The following is a 27,755-nucleotide window of genomic DNA, read 5'->3' as shown; positions in this document are numbered from 1 at the left end:
ACTATATGATTTGCATATGGAGTCTTACCATGACAGTTGATTGCTTCTTAAAAGATTTCTTGGGATTTTTAACGAGGCTGACCCACAAGACATACTTTTTGACAAATAAAACGTGTGCATGTTACAGAGTTACGTATGTTAATTTTTGACATTTCAAAATCTTGACCTTCACGTTCTACAGTAGCTTTGCATAGGGATTGCTAACACTGATAGCGTGTGGAGGCAGAACACTGATATAGTTATTATTTAACTCCATGCAGGATTTCTGAAGATGTCAAGGAAGCTTACTTAAAAACCCATGAACTGTATGTGAACTACCAACCCCACCACAACGTAAAGTCAAAATGTTGAGAAGTGATATTGAAGGCAGTTGTCTTTATTTTCCCTTTTTGAGTAGGATAAACAAAACAGACCATGCATCTTTACACAATTGTGCAATTTTACACATCTTACACACGTCATTTGGGTTCCATCTGAGCAGTTCAGTTACTTCCAAGCCCAATTATATACACAGCCAGAAAGAGGAGCTGAAAACTGTTGTGCTATTCCGTTTTTTCTTCTTGTTTTGTTTTCATAAAAAACTCTGGCATGTTGACACACCTGTAAGCCAACAGCTGGGGAAGAATCCCATACATTATGTTCAATATCAGAAAAAACTGTTTTGCTTCTTCAGGGACTCTGTAGATGTAAGGAGTTCGAGCATGAAGAGAAGCACCAATATGGGAAAATTGAGCCTGTGGTGTGTATATAACGTATATATTAAAAAAAAGGTAAAGTTGATGTATATTTTGGAAAGACAGCATAATCTGCATGCAAGGATGCATCTCCAGTGACATTTCCCAAGCCAACCCTTTTATTCCTGAATTCTTTCATACTTTTGCACAGCAGTAAACAAAAACAAAAATAAAATCTGAACTAAGGTCATTCATATCTTGGTACAAGAGCCGTAAATGGAGCTGTCAGTGTCACGGTAGGAGGTGTACTTTATGCGCATGGTGGCACTGATCTTTACATCAGGTGTAGGGTTTCACCCTTGGCTTATGGCTGACAATTCATGCAACACGGCCCATGATCCTTCCCCAGGCAGATGGCCACTGGAGCTCGCTCACTGTAGAGGTCTGCACTGCTAAGTCCAGCCCAGAAGGGGGGTAGGACTTGCACCCACCTGCCTAGGAACATTGTGTTTGGCATCAGCAGTAAGCAGACAGACGCTGACTCTAAATAAAGTCAGAAAATAAAAACTTGGAAGCTACCTTAGTTTCTTTTCTGTTTGTTTTGGTTTGAGTGTTTGTTTGTTTAACTCTCAAGCCCAGTCTTACAAATACAAATCCCAGAACTCCTGATGATTTCAGAAAACGTTGGTAAAATTTGGCCTTTGGGCTGGGGGTGGTTCTGAGGTATAGGTTACGTTTACGGTGAAGGTTATATGCAAAGGCAGGCTTGCTGAGCTGAAGCATATTTTTAGCATAAACAAACATTTAAAGATAGAAGTGTCAGGATAGTTGCTGTCTTTTGTCTCCATCTGTTACCTGCTATTTCAAGCAACAGCTCGTTCACATTAACTATCATGTGTCCAATTTTATTTATTTAGTTAGTTTGCAATGGGGGAGATCTGAGAAGATAAACATAAATTTGATCTTAAGCAGAGCAGGAGAAAGGGACACCAGCATTTCAGTAACACAGAGGAGTACGCTATGGCCAAATCACGCCCTCTGTTCTGGCTTCAGCAGGAGTTATTTTGGACTCACAGAGAACACAATTCTCTTCACAGTTAGAAAGTGAAACACAGTGCAGGTGTTTTAATACACATCCCTCTAGCAAAAAGTTAGGCTAAGACCGTACTTCAAAACAGAAAAGGAAATTGGTTTTCAGGAGATTATAACCACCTCCACTTAACAGGGAGCACTGATCTAGCAAACCGGAGTCAGGAAACAGGGTAATCAAAGAAATCAAACACAAACACACTTCAGCAGAGTGCCACTTAGCATGTTTCTGTAAATAGCTATTACACAGTAAGCAGATGTTCAGGGGCACACTATCAGCGGCCTTTTTATAGCAGCTGAATAATTCAGCCATCTCTTGCAGCCCGTTTGTTCTCACCTGTCTCAGATGGGATCTGCCTTTGGCAGCTGGGTGCTCTCGCTCAGATACCTGCTGCCTTTCCTTACCTTGGGAACCCAGCGCAGGCAGCCAGCACTCAGGAGCAGAGACCTCCCATTATACAAGGTAATGGTTTCCTAAGAAAATACTCAGCTGCCACCACCAGGCTTTGTGTAGGAAGTTTGGGGCTGTCTAATGTTTACCTAAGCACTAAGCCCCTCCCTGTGGTGTCTTAGAACTTAAGGGGTGCACAAAATGCTGAGCTACGTGCTTCTTTGTGGAGGGTTGCAAGGCTCTCCTGTTTATCTCTGCAGCTGTGGCCAGCCACAAGTCATAGCAAGTTCAAGAACCTTGTCAGAAAGAGTTGTAAGAGAGCTTCTGAGAGACCCAGAACTCCAAAGCATCCTAGATGCCTTTGAAGATCTAAGCCTTATTTTGTGTTGTCTCTTACAAGAATTGTGGCACGTTAGTGAGTTATCAAAAGAAAAAGCAGGCACACTTGACTGTTACTTTTTATTCTATTTGTAGCCCATGAAGATTCTCACTAGCTAATGATGTGCCATAAAATGAAGTTATTATTTACTAGATGTATTTTTGTATATAATGCGTTTTTCTTTTCATTACCAGGGAAGATATTTAGGTCTGTTAAAATCAGTTTTTATTTATTGAAATTTGATCTACCTTCACAGAATTGTTGTGTCTTTAATCTAACATATTTCCTTTCCATGAATGTAGTCAGCTTCTAGGGTTTTTTTTGTTTGTTGTCTTTCTGTTTGTTCCCCTTGCGGGTGGGGTGAGTGTGTTTTAAAGCAGGTCTCTCATTCACCAGTATCCTAATCCTATTCTTCTTTCAAGTGCCAGGCAGACTCCTACCAAATCCATAATTTCTAGAAAGGTAAGAGCTGGTGGTCATTCCAGATCACTGTGCTGCCTATTGTGCACTAGGCTGGCGTTTCAGTAAGCGAGAACAACCTTGAGTCTGCTCTGTTACTTTGCTGTGATCTGATCCTCTCAGTGACTAGGCTTTCTGTTACTGAACCTTCTTTAAGGGGGGAATTTTGAGAATCAAAACCCCAAACCTTGGCTGAGAAATCAACCAGATAAGATGCAGCAGGTTAACTTCTCAGGTAGCCTTATCTGATTAACATACAGCCTTCACGGGCCTCAAAGCCTCGACTAGTCAGCTCACAAGGCCATTCCAAACAACTGGAAGGTGCCTGGTGCTGGATGTGGCACTGATCAACTTGACAGCTGCAATTTGTATATGCCTAGTACTCATTAAGTTTCTTGTTTGTATGAAATAGTGGAGATTTTTTTTTTTGGCATTTTTTGTCTGTTTTAACAATATTTTTTGCTGGTAGACTAATCATAGTAATTGCTACCCTGCAATCAAGAAAGTCCTCCAGCCAGAGAAAAAGAGCCTGGAAAAAAAAGGTTAGGAGTCTTCACTCTGTGCCTTCTCTCTTTGTCTGATTAAAGTCGGAAAAAAATCATAAATAATTTTCGAAGGGTTCAGACCAGGTCTTATGAGCATAAGGGAAGACATCTGAAGGAGTGGGAAGAAAGTAACCTAGAGAAATATGTTCCTTGGGTTTAGGTTCTCTTATAGATCAGAGGCACTGCAGAAACTAGCCACCAAAAATTGCCGGATTAAGGAAAACACTTATGTGGAGGAGTAAAGAAAAACTTTCTGCACCTCAGAGAGCAGGGAAGAAGGCTGTGGGAGAGCTGGTGAGACAGGAGGGTTTGTGGGTAGCAGGGGCATGGCTCTTAATCACTTCGCGTGTGGCTCACTTGCATAGGTGAATGCCAATTTTAACAAGTTCTCAGAGGCTACTTGAGCTCCTCCTTATAATCAAAGCTCCTGCTACTTCAGTCATGTGACATCTAAAGAGCTCTTCCTGCAGCTTCAGAAAGTCTGAGAAGAGTCATAACCTGTTCTTGGAGTCTGAATGTCAGTAACCAAATAATTCAAGCTGAGAGCTATGTGTAATTCTGGAAACAATAAACAGAGCGGAATATTTCTTACTGTGTATGAAGGGCTAGGCACTTGTAAAGGGTTTGGATGCATCACATGCCATTTTCAGACTTGTTTTTGCAAAAACAAAAGTATGTATTTCATAATGATAGAAATAAAAATAACTAAAATCCCAACATCCCCTATCTGTAGGAGCAGTGTTTATTCCCAGGGGTCAATGCTCCATTTTCATCTTTAGATGTTTGCCTTTTTTGGACCTTCGCTCATAGCAGAAAGCAAAATGTGTTTCAGTACTACATTTATTTTAATTATCAATTGCAACAGTTTTGACAGTAGACAAACCTGGAAATGTGTTTTGTGCTCCAAATAAAAACAACAACAAAACACCTTTGGAAAAGAGCCCTCAAACCATTATCACATGTTTTCCTTCCTGAGTTGCACAAAGGCAAGTCAAGTAAATCATTCTCAGTTACGGGATGACTGAAGTTCATTGTGCAGTACATTACAGTAAAAACTACAAAAACTATGCAAAATGGCTTTGAATTGGGATAAAATGAATTAGGGCGAGTGTGCAGTATACAGTTCACTTAATCAATTAGCTTTTGTCAACCTACAGAATTTGTGCTTGTGCCTAGGTGAGCTTCAAAGATAAAAATGGGAAATTGAGTATAAAGTGCCACTTAAAAAAAAAAAGTCAGCATATGTTATGAGAAACATTTGTTTCTTATAAACAACCTTGTTGAAACACCTCCAATCTCCAGGGGGTCTGAGATTTTGGTAAATTTGTACGGTTGTGACAGTCAGCACGCTTTGACTTCTGGTTTATTTCACAAAGTGCTAAATAATCCTTGAAGGAGCAGTTTCTTTCCTTACTGCCTGGGGAATTCATGAAACCTGAGTAATCTGTCAGTAGAGAGAGGTTCCTGACACTGGCTTGCCTGCTTTAGCTACGTTGTGCTTTTCTTAGATTCGATTTGGGCCGAACACAGTTGTATAACATTTATGATACCTTTGAGCATCTAGAATTCTTCAGTAATGTTTGCCAGATTCTGTTTTGATATAATTTGGTGATTCAAGATCCTCTTTTTTTTTTTTTTTTTTTTTAAGTAAATCTCTGTGATCGTTGCTCACAAATAGAAAATAACCTGTCACTCTCCCCATCCTTACTGGGCAGTTAAGCTGGATTATGGTTTGTATCCCTGAATGTTATCTCATGCATAGGGAACAAAGTATTGGTTTGTGTTTGTCAAACAGCAACACTTGAACTACCTTTATTGCCGTGTCCCTATGTTCTCTTCATTATTACAGGATTATGTGCATATTTTCTGCATTGTCTGGATACTCAGCACATTTCACACCCTACATACAGTACAAATCAATTACTTGTCACAGTCTCAACTGTTCAGTGTTTATCTGTGTGACATGAGAGGTAGTTTACTAGTGCTCGTCAACTTTTTGTTGTTGTTTTGGTCAGAGTTCTTATAACCATCAGCACCATCTAGTAATTAACTAGAGCTGTTTAAGAGAATCAGAACAGAATGAGTTAGGCATGATCATGGGTGTGCCTTTGGCAACAGGAGCGTGTCTTAATGTTACTGCGGCTTGTGGACCAGGAGGTTCCCAGAGTTACATCAGCATCCTCAACTGATAATATCCGTTTTGTGTGACTGTTAGATTCTTGTTCCTTTTTTGTTTGTTTGTGTTGTTTGTTGTTTTTTCAAATCACCTAGCTGGCCAGCCTATATTATGGAAACATTATATTTTGTTGTTTGTTGTTGTTTTTTCTTTTTTATGTGATCCACTATTCAGCTTTGAAACAGGCTTCCTTCATGCTCTCAGCTAAAGAATTAATGGCATTTAATAAGGTTTAAATGAGTGCAATGAAAAGATACTGCAGAAAGAGAAAAGTCTACTAAAGCAAGAATGCAGCATGATAAAAAATAAGTTTGATTCTCCACTCCCTTAAGTTAGTTCTTCACAGATCTAAAAGGTGGTCTGTGTTACAATGGTGTAAAACCAGCATGGCAAGATCAAGTTCTGGTCCCCTTACTCATTCCATAGTTCTCTACTTATTAACCAGTAATTCAAGAGTAAACATTTTACGAAGAAATACCTGAGCTAGTCCTCCAGCATGTATAAGGGTTAAATCAGGCATCCAGGAACAACCAGGTACCAGTAGGCCATACAGAGCAATCACATAGTATGGCACAGAGTAGAACATGTATGCCAGCATCTGCATTTTAAACACAAATATTAGTTGCTTTGCAATATGAGGGAGATGCATTTAAAAATCAGCCAGCTGCTGACTGAAGATTTGAGATTATTCACAACTACACTCCTCGGAGCAATGACTCCCAGGCCTTTCTGTAGCTATAAGCTTCTTGAGAGAAGAGTTTCACACATGGATGCTGTTGACTGGATCTAGCTACCCTAAGGCCTCCACTAGTATTAATGGCTGTTGTCTCTTTGCCTGTTCCAAATCCTCTTTGTCCCAGGACATGTTTTCCTTCCTCCTACTGCTTACCATGCTGGGACCAATCTAATAAGCATGGCTTGACCTAACTCATCCAATCCAATACAGGTGTCCATTTCTCAAGCTCCATGGTGCTTTCAGTTTTGCTATATGAGATATACCCAAGCCATCCCCTTTCCCAGAAAGAACAGGTCATTGTCCCACTAGTGAATCCTCTTATCTCTTCAGGCCCTGCCCTTATGCAGTAGCCAGGGTTGCAAAAGAATGGCAACCTTGCAAATATTACATAACTAAAGGAAAACATTCCCTTCTATGCTATGTTAATGTAAATAGGGTTTGTAAGAAGCATCCTGCTTCAAGGAGTGTCACTGGTGACAGCAGCACAACATGAGCTTAAGGAATCTAGTCCTACTGCTCCCCTTGCTCCATTATTCCAGACTGAAAGTCTACTTTGCCCATGTAAAGGGTAAAAGAAGGGCAATTATTCTAAAAATCATGCATATCTATTTCATGGAATGTATTAATAGAATCATCCGTAATTAGGATGTGTAACTCTAGGTAACTGATTTGGATCCAAGTTAAACTTATCACAATGAAAAGCTGGTACCCTTTAAGGCTATTTAGTGGGTAATATGAAATTCTGGTTAACTTGCCGTGAACAAATACTTCCCTTATTGATGTCATCTGTGGCAACCCATGGCTTCATCTTTGTGCCAGGTAACAAACCAGTTCATAACACTCTATGCTCCACAGTCAATGCTTTACCTGAAGCTTAGGATAGGCAGCAGGATCTTTTATGTAAGGCTCGTGAAGTTGAATATATAGCCGGCAGAGTTCAGCAGGGCAATCCAGAGCAATCTAAGAAGAATTTTTAAAACTTCCTGTGAACAAAGAATTTTCTCTAAAATGAGCTAACCTGATACCTGTTACTAGCCCTAACTATTCAGTAGTGCTCTGCAGTACTGATACACAGGAGGCCTGATGAAAATCTATTGCAAAGGTGATCCATTTGATCACCAATTTAAAAACAAAACAAAAAGGCTGAAATGCAGCCTCCTCTCAGTTGCTGCTCGGAGGGGTTGCAAGGAAATGCTAACAGCCTACTTCAAAAATTCTGACTGGAAAAGAATTCAGTCAGTTGACTATGCAGTAGTAAAAACTATAGTTACTATTGATTTGGCCTGATAACCAGACTTTGATAGCAGCAAATGAGCTTTTGAACGGAAGATTTTTCAAACAGTGGTAACTTGAGTTTAAGCACCTAAGTTTAGGATAGCAAGCTATGGATGTAGTCCAAGAAAAGAGTTGCACAGTGGAAAAGTAGCAATGGAGAGCAATGCAGATTCCAAAGACAGGTGTTTTTTAAAAACAATTACAATGATTTCTAAAAGGGGGTAGAAGAGGAGAGATAATTGAATTTTATATTCCTACAGAGAGAACAAAGTTCCCAATAAACATGAAAAGACCCAGTTCCAAAAGTAGTTACTTTTTTATATTAGGAATTTTAAGGACTACTATGAAAATACTATTCCAAAATGTGTAAGCAGTCTATATCACCAGCTGTCACACTTAAGTGTTTGTAGCAAGGCATTGTTAATGCCTATTTAATAGCAGGGCTGAACATTCTTTTGCATAACTGAATTTCATGTGCGTTTATTGTGTGACTTTGAGGGGGAAGTAGAAAGATTTACCAGCAATGGCTATTCCTCCCTGTTGTTTTCCAGCATGTGCACCCAGATCTTCTTCTTGGATGCACTCTAAAAGATTGTGTTTCATTAGCCTTTTCACAAAATCATGGTTCCTGCAGCTTACACAGAGATGTTCAGTGAATCTCTCTCTGTATGTAGAAGTAAGGCCAGTAAACATATCCTGCTTTGGTAATGGAAATATGTAAGGAAATCACCACACATTTCGGGGGTTGGGAGGAGGAGTGGGGGACACAAGCAGTTCCTCTGAGAAATGGAGATGTGGGGCTGCAGAATAAAAGTTAGATGTCAGAGCATAAGATAATGATTCCCATAGCAAAACTACAGGTAAAAAGCTGATTAACCTGCATGAGTGGTGCTCTGAAGGAGCATGATCTGTAAGAAATAAAGTGGTCTGCAACAAGTTAGAAGGAAAAAAAAAAGATTTTTGTTGAGAGGCTAGTTCTTAGAGAAACAGCAGAAGATGAGAGTAATGTGAGGAGCAGAACTACAATAAGGCAATCTGCATTAGGTGAATAAAATATTGCTATGGATAATTATCACATGTTACTTGAATTATTCCAGACTGGATCAGATTTACAAATCAAACAGGCAGCCAGTTTTCTAAAACACCTAAACATTTGAGCTCTGATCACTGGATGATATGCAGCTTCCCTTCTGCTTAAGACAGAAAATGCATTAACAGCTGACAGAGGACTAGATTTACCTACTACCGGATTCATCTCCTTCAACAAGCATTTTTGATCCTGACTCATGACTCATTCCCTCTGAAATTTTAATATAATCACCTGTGCTTAAAACACAAATGTAAGAACAAAATCATTCTAGCTAAGAAGAAACAATGTGTGTTGTTCAGGTAACATGGATAAATCCTGTTTGTTTGTTTTCCCCCTCTCCAGGTGGAAAGCTTCTCCTTTCTCTCATGCAGTGTTAGGTTGGTTTTTCTAATTTGAACTATGGATCTCTGTTTAGAAAAACACAAACGCAAGCTTAATTTAGTTGGTTTGCTTCCATATTCTTGGACATAAGTTCAACAGTAGACCAATGAAAGCAATATTTAGGCCCCATGGGATGCTATTTGCTCTTGTAATTGCATACCGAATTTCTTCTGAAAGCCAGTCTTTACATATAGAAAAATGGAGAAGTAAAGCACCAATAATTATTCTAAATATCAATTTGTCCTATACATAGGATAAATATATATGTATATATTCATATATAAAGGCCTATTCCAACATTGAAAATTAAAGGATTTCCCTTGACTGAAATATGCATATCTTTTGCCACAAAGTTGCTACAAGATCTTATTTAGGAAAACAAATTTTAAATTTTCTCTGAAAAATACAGACAAGAATATTAAATTATCTTCAACTTACCATGCCCCTAAATATGCAAAACCCCGTTGCTAGAATGAGGTATGCAGCTAACATCAAATCTATTGGTCGTCTTAAGAGTCCTTTCTTCTGCACTTCCTGAACCACCTGCAATACAGAATGTGTTTAGTACATCCCAGTTCTGCATAACGTGGATTTAACCTCAGATTAATCACTACAAGAAGGTTCAAGTGGTGAAACATCATGATAGAAGCAGTTCTCAGTTATGTTACCTTTTTCCCACCGACCTCAGGGACTGAAAGATTTCTGCATCTAAAAAGACGACTTTGGTCTTTATAGTATGCAGTCAGGAAAATTAGTCTGAATAAACTCTAGAAATGGATGGATCCAACTAAAGCCATTTCAGTATGGATTAGTTTACTTTCAAAGCAACTTAACATTGCTTTAACTCTGAAATCATGCCAGGCTTCAAAGCGGTATAACTAACTTCCTTTAAAGTTGCATCTATTGTTAATTTAAATGAATTCATGTTCCTGAATGTCTGTCTGTAGAAAAGCTTTGGAAATGTGGGTTTATTTATCTCAAGCATTTGAAGTTGTATCCGATATGCTTTAAAAGGACTGCTTGGAGGGACAGCAAAATGAGGGCTCATCATTATTGACAGTGAATGCTAATTTTCAGCAGCCTGTACTGCTGTTAAAATTAATGTAACAGGGATAAAATAAAAGCTTTTCTCTGGCTAGCAGAGGTCTCCGCTGACTTCAGTGAGCAAATAACCTATTGTAATGCGTAATGCAGAAATAGCGAATGAAGGGAGTTTGTAGAGCGTGTGGAAAATACACTTTTCATTCTTTAATTGCTGTGTGCCATGGATTCTTCTGGCAGGCACTGAAGCACTTCTGGGTCTGGTGTGTTCCATGCCTCCTTTCCTCAGAATAGGAATCCCCCTGCAGGACCATGTGTGCAGATGTGAGGTGATCAGACTGTAGGGTAACAAAGGCCGTGTAGATATCTAACAGGGAGCATGGCTTAGGGGAACCAAAGTGATTGCTTTGTCTACATGCTAAAACTTACTAGACCCATGGAAATAATTCTAGGTACACTTTCAGCACTGTATTCACAGGCAAAATTATAGGCACATCAGAATACCTTTCTGTAGTTCAAAGGGAGAACTTCCCCATTTATACGTGTTACTCATTTCCTCTTCCTTTTTATTAGCCATGTGTTGGCATGCACGCAGCAAAAGAAAAAACTGATCTCCTTCCTGTCATATACTTGTGGATTGTCTCCAAAAGCACAAAACAATAATTAGGATGTAGAGGCACAGTTAAAAGCACTTAAGATCACAATAAAGTCACTGAAGCAAGAGAAACACTTTGCAAGCACAATTCCTGAGTAAGAACTGTACGATCTGCATTGTAGTTTAATAAAAATAAGGCTTTTATATACACAGACAATCCTTTTCATAAAATTATTTTTTTAAATATCCTTTTCAGAAAACTATGTTACTTCACAGTATTTAAAGTACTAATGTAGCAATGTTCATATATTTTCATATATTACATATATTTTCTAATATTATTCCTATGGAAGACGAAGAGTTCCATGGCTACTGAGTTGCAAGTCATTATCAGATATAGACCACATAAGGATATTGGAAAATTTGAGGGTTGATATATTTTCTTTCCACTCTGTCCAAGTTTGAAGCACATATTTATTTCTATATACATATATTCATTAGTCCTTCCTGTCAAAAGGTATATTAAATGAATGTACATATTTACTGTGACCACAAAACTACAATATAACTTTGTATTTAGAGCCTTCAGAGACAAAGCCAATGTAACAGTAGAAACAAAATTTGGTGTAGTACTAGTTTGTGAAATTGCCAAGGCACTTGGCAACTTACACCTTTTTCTCTAAACTAAACAAAATGAAAATGCAATGCTTTAAAAAAAAAAAAAAAAAGAATTGGGAAGACAATAGGTACTTCACTGTCAGACCTCGGCTGCGTAGTAATTTTGCCTTACACTCCTTTTTACACAGCAAAGTCACTTCAGTACATGCTAAGATGAATTATGTGTTAAGTACAGAGGCTGGGTAGAGAGAACCTGCTACAGGTTTCCCCTTTATTGAAAGCAACATTGACCTCTGCACAGATCTTGCCAATCCTACTGTTTCTTTTGTTTAGCAAGGAAGTGTGTAGGCACACTTAGCATTTTCTCTCACTTCCAGGGAAAAGCTATTTTCCATAACTTCTAAGAGGCTCCTTACATGGTCAGATTTAAGCAGCAGGGATAATCCTGTGTGCTGTCCATAGAAGTCAGTCCCTTCAGAATTCATGTGCAAATCTGAATTTATGCGTATGAATTTTTTAGTGAAGTTTAAATTACCTTAAACTGTTTCTTGAGCTGTTATACTTGTAGATAAATCTGCTGGGCTTTGTAAAACACTGTAGCACAGCTTGCTTTGATTCAAAATGAGGACATAACTCCATTCCTTTCCTATGCATCCACTTCCATTAGAAAACACCCAAAACTTGATTATCTGCTCTCTGTCATTTTTGTTGTTGTTGTTTTTAACTAAACAGTTTATAATAACATTATAGCGATTACTATTTTAGCCAACAGAATATATATTACATCTGTTGCTTTCATGTAAGTATTTTTTCTATAACGCTTAAAGGCATTAGTACATTTTCTTCCTAAATCTATTAATACTAACTCCGAATAAAGAGAGATAAAAAAAAAAGTTCAAATTTTCAGCTAATTGCAGATTTTCTTTAGAAAGAGAACTAACTAGAACACGCCCCTTGCACACTAGCTGCCTATTAGCCTTGGAATAGGAACTCTCCTTCATCAGGGAATTTATTTACAGTTCTAGAATAAACCTGACTGGGACTCAGGAGCTCTTGCGATGCAAAAATATTAATTGATCATATTAAAACTTATATGGTATGCTGTGGCAATAAACTGGCTTGCTTATGGCAACAAATATCTGTTCTGTGCTTTGCACTGCAGGGTTGTTCCTTTTTTTTATATATATACATATAAAACAGTGCATAAGCCACTGTTGCATTGTTTTATTTCAGCCCAACTATTAAATTCAAAGCAAACAGCTTAAACAGTTTGTAAATAAGCATTTTTTTAATAATTTTTTTAATAAGTAAAAAAGCGTAAACAATTTTCCTAACAACATGCTAATGTCTTACCTCTAAAGTCTAATATTGCAGAATACACAAAAATAAGTGTTTTAGCTATGTGAAATCTGTAGTCATCTGTAGAAGGTTACTTTCCTGTAGAGCTTCTATAGAGATTGTGTGGCGCTTTATGAAGCTGGTATATGTTAATGTTTCAATCAGTTAAGGTTGGAAAAAAAAAAAAAAAAAAAAGAAGAAAGCCACAAGATTACTTCTAGAAATGAGCCTTTTGCTCTAAACATGAGAAACTTCTGCTATTCCCTTATCCCACCATAATGAAATGTTCTTGTAGTACAGGTATTTTTACAGTGTCTACACAGCCTGGCAGCAATTGTCATAACAGTGAACAGTTACAAAGCATTCCACTCTCACCTATAAAACTCAGTAGGAACATTAAGTATATTTTAGTTTTCCTAACAGTAGCCAACACTTAAATACAACAATTTTACCTTGACTGGAGTGTCATGAGTCACCGAAGGTTGGTTATAAATTCGGAACCCAGCCCATACAGGAAGGCAAATATATGGTAGGCTTAAGAAAAAGGCAGGACACACTTTTGTTCCATATTTTCCTGTTAAAAAAAAGATAAAAATTTTTAAAAAATAAATCATAAGATGAATGAAAAATTTGTAAGTTGTGTTGTAGTGGAGTTAAAAAATAATGAAAAAAAAATCCTATGTAATATCATAGCTGCTTCAGGTTTGATAATGTTATGACAAAATGTTAGGATTTGCTGCTAAAGCAACACATAATTCTTATTAAAAATCATGTACCCAATAGTGTTAGTCCGAGGTGAGACAGAAACTATCAGACAGGGAGGCAGTTCAGAAACCTGCTTTCTTTTGAGGGGCCTGGAAACCACCTCAGTCACTCTACACTGCTTCAAATAGAGATGGCATTTTGAAGGGAGGAAAAAAAATGAATTTGTCTAGTATTTTTTAAGATCTGGTATTGCATTTGTTTTCTAAAGTCCTGATTTCTCCGACAGGCCTGTACTAATACTTATGGACAAAATATAAGTAGAGACTTATCCTCAGCGAGGGTAAATCAGGAAAACTGTGTCTTTTACACTAGCTGTTCTCTATGTCAGAAAGGAAAAAAAAAAAAGGCTTGCTCTTGAAAACAAGTGTCTTGGCCTTCCCCACAGGAAAGAGGAAGACAGAGCCTGCAGATTTACTGTGACAGTCTTCTCTGTGGTGTATGTATTTCTACAAAAGACAGCACTGGACTGGTTCCAGACTGCACAATGAACAGTCAGAAAAAGCTCTACCATACTGAGCTGTTTTAGAGTTGACAGCAGGATTTGGAGGCTGAAACATATTTACAGTTGCATTCTGGTCAACTTTGCATCAACTTAAGCTTCTTAAATAAGGAAATCTTTAACTGGAGGTGGGACAGAGGCAGGGTGGACACTCCTAAAGGACCACCTGTTAGAAAGACATGAAGTAAATTCTTAATTTACAACTCTCAACCTCCAGGAGCACAGCTGTACACTGATTTATCATAGAAATCTGGGAGTGTTAAATTATTTTGAAAATAAAATAACTTCCAGATTTCACTTTTAAAGGTGATTTGGATTCCTCTTAAGCTGCTTGAAGGACAGACTATTAAACAATTTACTAATTTTATACAATTTTATACAGATTATATTTTTACTAGGAGACAGTTATTGTCTTATTGCTCAAATTAAACCTGATTTGGATAAAAGTCTTATGGGTATAGCAAAATATAATTTTTTTTTTTTTACCTTGAGAATGTAAATCAAAAGGATTTCTTTTCCTAGTGTCCATCTTTCCCTCCTCATATTTAAATTTTGAAACATCTTGCCTCTGTTTACTGATATTCCTGAAATTCCTCTTTTACTTTATTGCAGAAAGGAACCAATACTGCTGTAAAATATAGACAGACTTTTGCTGAATTTTGAAAATATTTCACAGGAAAAATATGGTCATATAAATTATGTCCTTACCCACAATGTTTCCAGGCATAAAGACAATGATGCTCATGATAATGGAACCCAGCCAGTAGAGGCCAATGGATCTATAGCTTTGTCTGTTAAAAAAAAATAAAAAATAAAATAAAATTATTGCATTTGCCTTAAAAATCCACTACACCAAATTACCCTCAAATATTTTCCTGATTGTCGTGGTATCTTAGTAAGCAAGTGTTTTAAAATCTGCATCACAAGACAACAGTGGATTATTATTCTGAGGTGAGGACTTGAAAAAATTCTACGTTCCTGTCTGAGAAGGTTATTGTATGAACCTTAGTTGTTTGCTGTTATGTTTCACTCATTGAAAGGCTGACTTCATGATTTTGCATGTCATATGTTTTACAAGGCTATGCAATTAATAATTAATTTGATTCCTGTAGTGCTTCTATTACCAGAGGGTATGTTAGCCTCTGGAATTTAAGTACTTATCTTCTCAAACTTTCTTCAACAGCAAAAAAGACAAGAACTTGTAGAAAGAGCCACTGCCTTTGAAACTGTGTGATTCTCTCTAAAATGGAGAACGTCATAATGCTAAATAATACAGTTGTCCTATCATAAATATGTTATGGGAGAAGGGGGCGTTACATGGTTTTAATGTGCACCATCTTTAAGTTTTCATTTTAACTAACACAACGCATGCAGGGCTATGCTCAGGATGAAGAAAAGAGACTACTGTTCAATGGATTTGTTGGTCTCATTCAGATGAGAGAAAGGGCAACTTGGAGAGGGTACAATTCCTAAGAATAAAGAAATGTTAGTAGTGATGCTTTAGCCTACAACATAAAACAGTCCTGAAAGAAAAATCTAAGTACTGCATAGAAAAGAAACCCCATTATAGGTTATATGAGAATGCAAGCAAATTAAAAGATACACTAATCAAAATGACTTACTCCCAAGCAATAGCTGCCACCATCAACAGATACATCAGATAGTGTGCTGAGCCATCCCAATAGCAGATCACATGGCCATAAGCAGTGTTCAGATATGGTTCACCCTACAGGAAAAACATAAATTAAAAACGTAGTGATTCAAGAGAGAATAATGAATAACCAATTAAAAAAAAGAATAGCAGGAAACAATCTGAGAAAAGTAACTGATGATTTGTCAATCTAGTTTTTAACTATCAATAAACGTGTCTCCAAGCACAAACCTAATTTAGACAGGATCAAATATAATTAAATCAGTTATATACTTGCAAAACAGGGTGCAAGATGGAAGGGAAAACTCCTGTATGACTATCAGCCATTGTTCTGCTATATTATGGAAATATTACTTTTTAGTATTTTAACGATAAAAGCAATGAAGTAAAGATACATTTAACAAGTAACAAAGATACTTTGAGCAATCTAGAGATCAACGGGATAGAATTTGTTGATGATGACAACATATAACCTTGTAGGGCCCAACTCATTTCACATTAAAGTTCATAGAATGTTTTCAATGACTTCAGTGACTTTCAAATCAAGCTCTTACTGAGCTATTTTTGGTGGATGTTGATATTCAGCAGCCAGCAGATTCTGCTGACTAGATATCTGGCACCATCATTTTTTAACTCTACTGTAATTATATTTATTAAAGTGATCAGGCAAAAATAAAGGAACAATTTTGTTTCCTTCTTGGTAAAGCACTTAGATATAGCAACACTCATTCACTTTTGAGTGCTGACTATGGGATTTTTTGCAAATGTGTACGGTCCACATAATTACCACAGATGTTAATACAGAACAGTATTACTTCAACTAAATTACATAATGTTGGACCTTGAAAGGGATGCCCATTTTCCAAATGAATCAGTGATTTCAAGTCCACGAAAGTTTTGTCCATAACAATAATTGAACAGGTCAGTGACCAACTTCAAGGAGGTTCTGTGGCATGTGTAAATGGCTATTTTTCTGTGACAAATACTGCAACAAGTTATTCATAGTAAAGATTGTATTTTTATAAGTAAGTCAAACAATTGTTTACCTCTCTCAAGTAATGGGTCATGAATCCATCGATAATTCCATCCTGTTCCAGTCCAATTATTAGATTCACTACACTAGTAAAGGCAAAAACTGCATAAACTGTAATAAGATAAAGGAAAATACATTAAAAAAATCATAAGTGTTTAAAGACTTGGAATCATGCAGTCACTTCACAGTCTGACAAATTCAGTCAAGCAGAGATCTACTGAACTAGATGCATCTACTTTGAGGCCATTTAACGGACATTTAAAATGTAATAAGACTTCCTCATGTAGCTTAACGTTTTTTAACTATTAGTTAGGAATCAGGAGGTTTTTAGGAAGCTTTTCATAGAAATGTGAAATCCCGTAGAGCTGTAGGCACAGCCTCCATTAATCTCCATGGAAAATCAGCATGTGAAGAAGGCACTGTGTAGGCTTTCAAAAATCTTAAATGCATAAAGTATACAACCTCAAATGTAACTATCTCTTGGAAAGGGGAAAGGACATAAATAAATAAATAAATAAATAAAAAGGAAGATGAGAGGAAAATGTAACTTGCCATTTTTGAAGGTGAGCAATGCAAACTGCATTAGCCACTGCAGTCCATGGGAGACCTATTGGGCAAGGTAGTGAGTCACTCATTTGAGACAGGAAATTTATCTGTGTTAGGTTTATGTTATCTATTTCCTTTGACTTCTGCGTGAATTGAGAGTTCCCAGCCTCACTCAGAACATTGCAGGACAGATGCCTACAAGATGTAAGGAGGAGGAAGACTGAGGGCAAATACAGGTAGTTTGTATGCTGCTTTGCCTATGGTCCCACATGGATAAATTTCCAACTTGGGCCAGCCATAGGCACAATTGCAGTGTTTTGGTTTTTTTTCTTCTATGTTTTTGCTATGAAGTAATCTAAATCTAAGGTTTCCTTTTAAAAAGTAAGTATAGATATGGATAGAATGGCTTCTGAAGCCATGCCTTAAATGTTCAATATGAAATAACCATCATACATTATCCTTTTCAAAAATTAATACATTCTAATTTAGCTTCCGTGTTACAAAGACATACCATAAAACAGTGGGTCTTTTGGTGGTTTTCTTTTGACAAGAACACGAGCCAACAGAGCAATAAAAACCAGAACCAGAAATCCAACTGCAACAATTGACCAGGAACTGTAACAGTATTAAAAAGAAAGGTGATTTAAAAGAAAGACAGAGACAGAAACATGCTTCTTCAGTTTTTCTTACTAGCTATCCTCAAATGACAGGCCCACTCTCACACGTACGTACACTTCAAGTAACTTCTAATACTGAAAAGGCTTGTTTTTAAAGTCTATTGCATAGGCTGTCATAGTATTAATTTTGTAGTTTTGCAGAATGTGCCTTTTTATATGTGACCATCCAAAAAAAGAAAATACAAAAATAGCTAGATAAACAACATATCCAGGAGCCTAGATTTGTCTGACTGAAATCAGTGTTCATACTGGTATCTGTAAAAATAAACAAAGATGATGGAAAATTTAAAGGCCAATGAGACGTGAAAGTCACAAATGCAGAGATTTCAAGGCCAAAAGGGATCATTAGGGACATTTAGTCCAACCTCAGCAATAAATTATCTACTCTAGAAAATACGTATTTGCAAATAAAGGACATCAGTCTCATAGACTCAGAGTAGCAGCGTGGAGCACCTATAACGGATCTAATGTCTAGTTTTGGAAGTGCTACCAAAGGTCCCTTGAGCCCTGTAAGGCAGGGTGGCTTGGGGTGGTTAAGAATCAGCTCTTTGGCAGAAGCGCAGGTGGGCTCTGCAGGGAAGACCTGTCCTCTGAAGCTGCGGCTCTAATGCTAGTGCATGAAAGAGGTAGTGGAGGGAAGCACCAGAGTCTTCGGCACAAAGCAAATATGTCTCCTCCCCCACAAAAATGTGAGTTAAGAAAATGTTTGAAATTGGCTTACATCTCTAAAGGTGTAAATTGTATCCAGTTCTATTTAAGACAGACTCTCCTCGGTCTTCACTTTTGTGCTTGTGCACAAGGGGAAAAAAAAAAAAAAAAAAAAAAACGGAAAACTTAGGTAAACTCCAGAAGCACAAACTAAAAAATACTTAGCACAATGTTTTTACAGAGTACCTCTCTATGTATCAAGAAAACAAGTTATGTACAAATAATGATCCCGATGGTCTTTCAAGGTCCCTTCCAGCCCCTACGGTTCTGTGATTCTGTGAAATAATACTGACTGACAATTTCAGCCTTAGTGAAACTATTTTAAATTATTGGAAAAACTTTGCAAGATCCCGTATTTGGGGATATAGACACCCATACGTTCTCAGTCACGATGAGCAGCGCTAGCCTGTGGATTTATCTCATGGTTTGAACCTTTTGCTAGCCTGTTTTACCAGTGATGGGTTTCTTCTTGCCATTACAGGCGCTGATGATATTGCAGTGACTTTTCACTGCAGTTTGTCAATTTGAAACAAATATTGGCAATGAGTCAAGTAAGCCAACATTTCTCTAGCAGTGAGAAACAAACAAACGAAAAAAGTTACCGGCCAGATGAAGGAAAATGAGGAACGAACAGATGTAGCAAAGCCCTAGAAACATGGAGCAATATATTTTTATGCAATAACGTTGCAAAACACCCCGGGCTGTGAGACCACAAAATACCACACGAATCTTTAAGTACGTTGGTTTTTGTGTTTGTTTTGGTGGTTTTTTCTCCACAAGAGAGGACGTTTCTTTTCTAGGAGAGCAGTTTATCCTGGGATCCCATGTTTTCGGGGGGCAAACTGTCGTTTTCAGCCAAAACCCGCACGTCTCCAGGGGGTGCCTGAAGCGTGCGGCTCTCAAGTTTTGCGAGGCGGGTGAGTCCTTCCTCTCGTTTTTAACCGGAGCTGGGCTGTGGCAGTGCCCCCGAGCAGCCCGCGGGCTCGGGGCGCCGTGAGGGTTTCCTCGGGGCGGCTTCGCTCCCGCCGCGCTCCCTTAGGTGAGGGCCGCGGGGCTCGCCTGAGGTGAGGCGAGGCGAGGCGGGGCCGAGCCGCTGTCCCCCCGTTCGCATCGCTCCCCTCCCGCCGCCGCTCTGCCTTCGCCCCGGGCTCTTCCATCGCCTCCCGCCGGCCCGACCCGGACCCTCCTCGGCCCCGCGGCCGCCGCTGCCCTCTCTGAGCGCCGCCGCTAAAAATACCCGCCGGGCTCCCTCAGCCTTCCCCGCGGGCGGCAGCCGTCCCCCGGCCTCGCCCGCCTCACCTGCCGCTGGCCGCCAGGCAGTTGAAGAGGTACGTGACGGGGATGGCGGTGAGGGAGAGGACGAAGACGCCGGTGGCCGCCGAGGCGCTCATCCCCGCGGCCGGAGGCTGCCTCAGCGAGCGCCGCGCATGGTCCGCGCCGCCTCAGCGCCTCCCGCCCCGCCGAGGGCCAGGCTCCCGCGGCCCGCCGGGCTCTGCCCGCCGCTCGCCGCCCGCCCCATCGCCAGCCCGGGCCCCGAGGCGGGCCGCCCCCTCCCGCCCCGCTCGGGGAAGGTTAAATCCGCCTCAGAAACCGGAGCCGCCCGTTGTTCCCCCGGCGGCGGGCGGGCCTGACCCTCAGCCTCGGCCCGGCCGCCGCCGTCCCCTCAGCGCTGCCGGCTCGGCTGAGGGAGCCCCGTCGGAAGGGACAGAGCGGCGCGGGGCCGGGAGGAGCCGGGAGGCCGGGGAGAGCTTTGAAAAGTTTCGATTCCGAACTCATCTTTCCCGTTTAAGTAACGAGAAAGAACAAAAATGAGGCCGTCAGCGCTTTTTCTGGCTTCCGAGTGTGTTCCGTACGGGAGTGTTAATGCCATAAACTGTCAGCGTGCAAACAAAGGTGGGGGCAGTCTGTGTGCGAGGCAGGCAGAAAGCAAAACCGCTATTCCTAGAATTCAGTGAACGTTTAAACACCGGGCATTTGCAGGAGAGAACGGGTGTCCTGTGCCACAAGGGGGAAAAAACAGCAAATGCACTTCTGGCATGCCAGGCGGGCTCTGTCTGGTGGAGATCGGGCAGCACTAAAGGCGTCGTAAAAGCACCCATCTGCAACAAGCCGCACATTCCGGTTCCATCATGTGGAATTCGCCCAGGACTGAGGAGGAGGACAGCTAAGGTGGCTGGGGAGACGGCACCTGTCCATCAGGAGGAGGCTGAGGAGCTTGGCATACAAATGATCTCAGTAAATACTTGAGGAGTTAGCACCAGGGAGAGGAAAGAACTATTTAATTTGTAGGACAAAGGTGTGAAGAAACTTTCACGGTAGTTTTTGGAAACTGATTTTTAGCTATGAACACTAAAGGGTTTTCAAAATCTTTCATGACAAGAGTAGTGATTTAGAAAAAAAAGAAATCAAGCCTTAAGATGTCATTTGGTAAGTTTAAGTTCAATAGACCAACTGACATGACCGCCTCTTAGAGAAAGAAACTTGATGACCCAGAACATATCTATACTCTATGTACTATACACAAACTAATTCTTGCATATTTATTTCAACTGAGAAAGGTCTACAGTCTGGCCATAGGAATACAAATAGGTTAAACCATGCCCAATCAAACTATCTGGTAAAAATATGATGCAACTCCTAAAAGTAATCTAGTCCACCCAAGTGTCAAAATTGCCATTGGATGAGTCAGGGCTAAATTTATCACCTCCAAATGCCTACCTTTCAATGCACAGCCGGTTTACTTCTCAAGCTTTCAAATGTATAGGCTGCTCATTTGTATGCAGCTGCCACAGAGCAGTCTCAAGATTCGTGTCTCAAACTTCTCCTAGTGCCTCTGTCCATATAGCCAAATGCTATGTGGGAAACTTCTTCCTTACCACTCTGCCAGCATATTCCAGAGCTGATTTGCACTATGATTGTTTATTATTGAGTCCTCTTTCAGCTTCTGAGTAGGAATTGTCAGGGCATATTTTTTTGTGGTAGACAAACAACACCAGTAGGAGGGTTCACTCTTTGAATCTATTGTGTTGAGATCTATCAGATTTTGATTAAATAATAAGTTATAAGCACCTGCTGGCAGAATAAACCCCTACAATATGGCATGTTTGAAGTGTTTGTTCAAAAGGGCATGTTCTTTTCCTTACATTCTCATCTCTCACCCTGTGAACAAAGCACTACCAAGCCTTCCAGCTCCATTACTCCTTTCCATTTTGGACAGAGGAACACCCAAGTCCATCCATAATTGTATTGAACATGTGAATTCTGCTATTCTGCCCTTTCCACTGCTGAAATCTTTATTTCTAGTAGCTACAGATACTTCTCATTCCAACTTTGCTTCTCTGTGCCAAAGTACCCTGGCTTCTATTTCAGCCTTTATAAAGAAAATAACATCCCCAGCACTCCTGTTTCTGGAGTTCTAGCAAGTCAAAGCCACCAAATTGATCTCTTCCTCCAACAGCAGTGGCTAAAAACTTTCCATCAAGCAGAGGGTCAGGTGTGGGACCCTGCATTTTAGCTTTTCAAAGAGGAAAAAAAATGCGATTTTGAGTCTGAGCACATTGTAGTGTAATAATTTGTATATCAGACACCAGTTCTAGAAACTTGTTCAGTTAGTGCAACCCATAACCACTGACCAACTTCCTTAGCAGCAAAGAGTTCAAAACTTGGCTTTATGTCAAAAAATATTAGTCAAACAGCAAAGTATCTTACTGAGTGAACACTTTCAGATTAAAAGCAGGAGTCCTCCAACACATGTATGTCCTGAAAGCTTAAAGTAGTCTTGTGGAGGAGGAAGGGAAGAGAACTTCAACTGTATGTAACACCCCGTGTACCAGAAGAGCAATATAAAAATGAAGGTAGCTATAGGGTGTCTTTAACAACATAATTACTAATCAAAGTGTTACAAGAAAGTGGTGTTGATAAGCTGCTGTCACCAGAATAAGTGTAACCTCTCAGCTTCCTGTCACATAATCGATTATATTCATTTCTTGATGCTGGAAAAGCATTTTCTATTTCTTTTTCCTGAATTTTATGAATGGTAACGTCTTTATGAGGCATGTGGGTGCCATCGCTTGTAGAAGTTCATGCAGGTATTCAACTATCTAGCAATATTGGATGTCAGTTTGAGATTGAAAAACAAGTACACCCCACTTAAACTGCAGCAAAGCATAGCAAAGCAAAATGGAATAACAAAAACTTGAAAATTTAGATTCCTTCCCATGCAGAAATTGTCACAGAATCGTATTTATTGACACCATGGGTTCTGGTCTTGCGTTTCATCTGAAAGACAAGCTCTTCAGCAGCACAGTGTCAAAACCAATGATCCTTCACCACACTATAACATTCCTGTGTCAGAAACTATATGTTTTTTGTCCAAATGGTCATTTTCAGATAGGTAGCTCAACTCTTTCTCAAATCACCAGCATCAGCCTTATGCCACGTGGTGGATTCCTCCCTGGGAATCCTGTCCTCAGCAACAGACCAGATCCACGTGTGTGGCCACCAGACTGGTGATACTCAACTCAAAAGCCATAAGCTGGGGGTGGTGTTTGTCAGCTTCTTTGTTAGACCATTGCTGGATCAATAACCTGTATTTATAATACGGAAGATGTTTCTCTTCAGTCTCTCTACTAAATGGCAGTAGATCAGTCTTGATGTCAGCACTAAGAAGGCATTTGTAAGTGTGCCAGCAAAAGAGTACTGTGGAGGACATAAATATGCTTATTTATTAATGGTCAGCTTCAAAATAGGAGACTAACTGACCACTAGGTCTTTGCATCTACTTTTAGTCTGGGAAACAGCTCTTACCTTTAATAACTGCCTCCTAAATCAGAACAAATTGTAGGGCTTAACATTATATTGAGACATAGCTGATTTTATTTTAAATCAAAGGAATGACATTAATCTATACAAATATAGGTAGGTGAACCTTAAGCAAGCACACGAAGATCAATGCAAGGATTAAGAGACTCTATTTATAGCTCCTGGAAGCATTGCTCATGTGTTCGCATATGGCTCTGCCAAGCAGCAAACTTTCATTGCATTATGATGCCAGCTACAAAATACCATCCTGGTACAAAACAACTTGTGTCATTCAGTTCTATTGAGCTAAGCTCATACACTCCTTAGAGTATATTTCCTGTAAGTGCAGTTACATTTTTAAGGCAGAAGTCAGTAACCTATTGTCCAGAAAAAGGTGGATTGAAAAATGAAATGAAAGATGAATTGAAAGATGAATTAGAAGATGAATTAAAAGGTGAATTAAAAGCTTTGTGTTTGGGACTTTTGTTCCATCTGTTCATTTGCTGAGAAAACAGCTTAGATTACATATAATTGCAACCCCCCGACAGCTTTAAATCCAACCTATTCTATTTCAGAATTTCTGTTGTAACTCAGAGTGCGTGGTGCACCAGAGGCAATATAATGTAGTTCATATGGTACGCACTGGGGATCAGGAGGGCACATGCTAATGATCTGCTGAGGATTTGGGGGATTCTCCAGCAGCAATCACACTAGCACAGAAGCAACAAGAAGGAGTTAGTGATCAGTGTTTATTTCACTTCCAAAATCGAGTATCAGTACCCCCAGAATAGAGCTGCTTTCTGTGCTACAGGCTGTTTACTAACCAATGAATAATCTTAAGAGGGAAAGAGATGTTTCAGAATAAATTTAATAAGCATTACAGTAAAAGGAGTACTTTTGTCACTTGTCACAAATGTCACTTGTATTATTTGACTTAAACTGCAAGTGGCAAGAGTGTGGCTTCTCAATAAGAATCTTGTTAATCATGTGGAAATAAAAGTGCTAACTAAACACCTTGTTAGAAGTGGAGGAGCTGTGTGTGCTGAATGAAATGCTACTGTGCCTCAGCAGACTGCATGTACTTAGCAGTGACTGAAAAGTAAATAGGTTCACAAAACATTCACTGTTAAATCATAAAGATATGTTGGTAATAACTAATAAGTAATAAAAGATATTTCCCTCATTTGCTTCCCCAGCTATGCAGTAACAGAACATACGTAGTTATTTTAAAAATATGGCATAGTATAGTATTTTTCATAGAGCCAGCTATGTCAGTACTTGAAATGTTATTTAAAACAGGTATGTGGTGAGTAAAATCCTCTAAGGCTTGATTAATTGGTTTCATAAATCACTTTCAGATAAACGATGTGAAGAATATTATTTGTAGTATAACTTTGGAATATATAAATGTGCAGAATGAAAAGGTGTAGAACGAAAATGTGCAGAATGAAAGCTGTCTCCGCAGCTGGAGTGTTGCAAAATTTCCATGTGATGTTTGTGCCAGTTTGTGCCAGATGTTTATACACATCTTTAAGTTAGGATTCTGAAAATATTTCCAGGACTATATTTATTAGCGGAAATGTTTATGGCAATGATGCACTACAAGCTACAATTACAATATATTAACTGAAATTATGTAGAAATTATGAGTATTATCACTAAAAATTGGAGGAGTATATCAATATAACTGGGGACACAAGGTACATAACAACCTTAATGCTCCAGGACAACTAAGCAGCACAGCTGAAAATGCACATTTAAATGCTCACATAAAAGAAGTACTTGTGGAAATGATAGGGCAAAGAATTATTGAAAAAAAAAATCCCTGACCTTTAGTGGTCCTCAGATGTAAGACTCAGATTTTGTTTTCTGTGCTTGCATGGATCCAGAGATAACTTTATTGTTATTATTTGAAAGCATTGTTGCTACAAATTTACACATTTGAATAATTTTAATGCTAATAGTGATTCAGTTACGGGAATGGAACTATGTATGTGTGGCATCCACAGCAATGGCATGGTAACAACTTTTAAGAATCTAATTGAGCACGGAAAGGAAAAGTTGTTGAAAGGTCCCAACCAGGAAGTTTAATCAGAAACAAACCTATGATTTACACTGAATTATTCTCTTCCCTCATGAAGCAGTGAAGTGATGCTAGCTGCTTATGATAACAATTACTAATCCCTGTAAAAATATGTGCCAGCTCAAAAACTCAGATCATAACAAGTACTTCGAACATACACAAAGCTGAGTTCATGTGGGGAAACAAAGGAAAGGGAGGAGAATTTAAATAATCTCAGGAACAAATGATTGAAAACAATATGCTTTGTAACCCAAACCCTGTTGATGGCTCTCACAGAACTGGCTGGGCTTAACTGGCGGGGAAGGACAGGGCCTCTGGGCAGACATTCCTGTGTCTGGGACATCCCTGGCGTCACAAGTATCTCAGAAATCCCTGCAGTTTTATCACCAAATTCTCCAGTTCTTCTTCAGTGTGTGTAAATCCAGCCTCTCTTCTACCCTCCTGCTGATGGGTAAAGGAAGATCATAATTTAGGAAGTTCTATGAATTTCCATAGCAAAAAGACACAGCCTGAACTATCTCAGGCCATTACATAGACCTTGGAAGTGTGTTGCTCAAAAGCGTGGACACTCCCTGACCTTCTGTTTTGCTGGCCAGTGATCAAGACAACCTTCGCAGTATATAATATAATACGGTTGAACTTTTGTCTGCAGCCCTTGATTTGTAGCCATTCTGTTACATGAGATCAAACAAAAAGTTCTGCTTGGGCCAATTTGCAACTGCTTATGTTATCTTTTTTTTCTCTCTGTATTAATTTATACTATATTTCCTAGATAAAAACACAGCATAATAAGAAAGCAAAAAAAAAAAATGGGGCAGCATTTTAGCGACTTTCATATGTAACCACTTTTGGGAAAAGCATTGTGCATTATTTCTGATTTGGACCAGTGAATACAATCCTGTGACATCATATATAAAAATGGCTATGATCTATCTACTGATAATGCCAAAGAAAAGCCAGCTGATTTTTTTTTAAAGAAGGAAACTGGCATGAAAATTACAAGGTGAAACAAATGTCTGAGGCTTATTGTCTACATGCAGGAGAAAAAAAAAAAACTTTTCAAGAGAAATTTGTTATTTAATATTCTCTTAGCTCTCACTTCCACAACTGTTTGAATTAGTCCATTTAGCTTTTAGCTGATCAGATCTGATGGGTATCCAGGTCACATTTTTCCTTTCTTTTGTCACCCTTCCTGTTTGTTTGTTTATTGTTTTTGTTTTTAGACACTGGATTTCTTTCATACTATTTTTTTTCCCTCATTTTCACTCTCAGCTTTCTTTCTCAGGCTGTTTCATAGGTCTTTCTCTGTTTGTTTGTTTGTTTGTTTGTTTTTCTTGCATAGCTTTTTCTTTCTATGATTGAAGATCTTACATATTCTGTCTGCCCCAGCCACTGTTTTTTTAATTCGTTAGCCTACCTTTCCCCCTTTTTTCCTCAACCCTCTTGCAGCCTTGTTAACTTTCTCTAGTGTGTTAATGACAGCATGTTCACATTTTCACAGTTCTGTATAAGCAGGACAGTTGTGCCTGTTGGCTCCCAGTTGACAAGCTAACTTGTCAGTGTTCACAGTAAGGTAAAAGGAGAAAGACAACAATGCAGGAAACTCGTTAATGTCCAGATCATCCCATAACAAAATATATATATATATATATACTCCCAGACAACATTTTTTTTCTGTCCATGTTGTCACCATTTTCCTCTTTTTTTTTTCTTTCCCCATTTTGAGTGACAAGTGATTCTTTTCATTTTTTAAAAACTCCCCCTAAAATGAGTTCTCAGGATGATCCTTTGGGGTTCCGCGGAATGGAAATGTTATGAGGCAGCAAAGCAGCAAGTTGTGGTATATCTCAGCTTCCTGAGCTTCCAGTCCCTAGGCTATCAGAGGGAATTTGGGCTTCTCCCCCTTTCCGCCCTTTGTCCACCGTGGGACAAGGAAAGTGCAAAGGTGCTAGCTTCGTTCTCCCAAGTCAGCAGCATGACTTTACTTTTAAATATAGCCTCAGTGCAAAGCTGCTTGCTGCTTTATGGTTGGTATACTATATCTTCTTGTGCCCTTTACCCCGCTGAAATTGCTTCCATCTTGCTTAAGGTTCTCTAAAATTCGTTCTGCGAAACAGACCACATTTGCTTGGTCTCAGTTTTGTCCTAATTATAAACCTAAACGCAGAGTGGTGACATATTATATTCCTCTTTTAGCCACATGCTT

General features: G+C 39.1%; 1 protein-coding gene across 4 annotated transcripts; it reads right to left on the bottom strand.

Annotated features, from left to right (window-relative positions):
* Nucleotides 1–360: 360 nt before the first annotated feature.
* On the bottom strand, nucleotides 361–20,384 carry TM6SF1 (transmembrane 6 superfamily member 1). 4 transcript variants are annotated; one of them, XM_080607729.1, is made up of 11 exons: nucleotides 19,966–20,366; nucleotides 17,793–17,896; nucleotides 17,288–17,342; nucleotides 16,749–16,846; nucleotides 15,674–15,777; nucleotides 14,760–14,842; nucleotides 13,240–13,361; nucleotides 9,634–9,738; nucleotides 7,317–7,409; nucleotides 6,192–6,311; nucleotides 361–734 (listed from the first exon to the last, which is right to left on the bottom strand). In XM_080607729.1, exons 2-11 carry the CDS (start codon nucleotides 17,793–17,795, stop codon nucleotides 543–545), a joined length of 975 nt encoding a protein of 324 aa, XP_080463855.1. In that variant the 5' UTR covers nucleotides 17,796–17,896; nucleotides 19,966–20,366; the 3' UTR covers nucleotides 361–542. The 4 variants fall into 4 exon arrangements, with proteins under 4 accessions (XP_080463855.1, XP_080463853.1, XP_080463856.1 ...); XM_080607727.1 differs by lacking the exon at nucleotides 17,288–17,342 and having other exon boundaries at nucleotides 19,966–20,369; XM_080607728.1 differs by lacking the exons at nucleotides 361–734; nucleotides 17,288–17,342 and adding an exon at nucleotides 836–1,169 and having other exon boundaries at nucleotides 19,966–20,384.
* Nucleotides 20,385–27,755: the final 7,371 nt, after the last annotated feature.

This window comes from Anser brachyrhynchus, assembly GCF_964034855.1.
Source record: "Anser brachyrhynchus genome assembly, chromosome: 11".
Taxonomy (NCBI): Eukaryota; Metazoa; Chordata; class Aves; order Anseriformes; family Anatidae; genus Anser; species Anser brachyrhynchus.
This window is presented reverse-complemented; position numbering and strand designations above follow the sequence as displayed.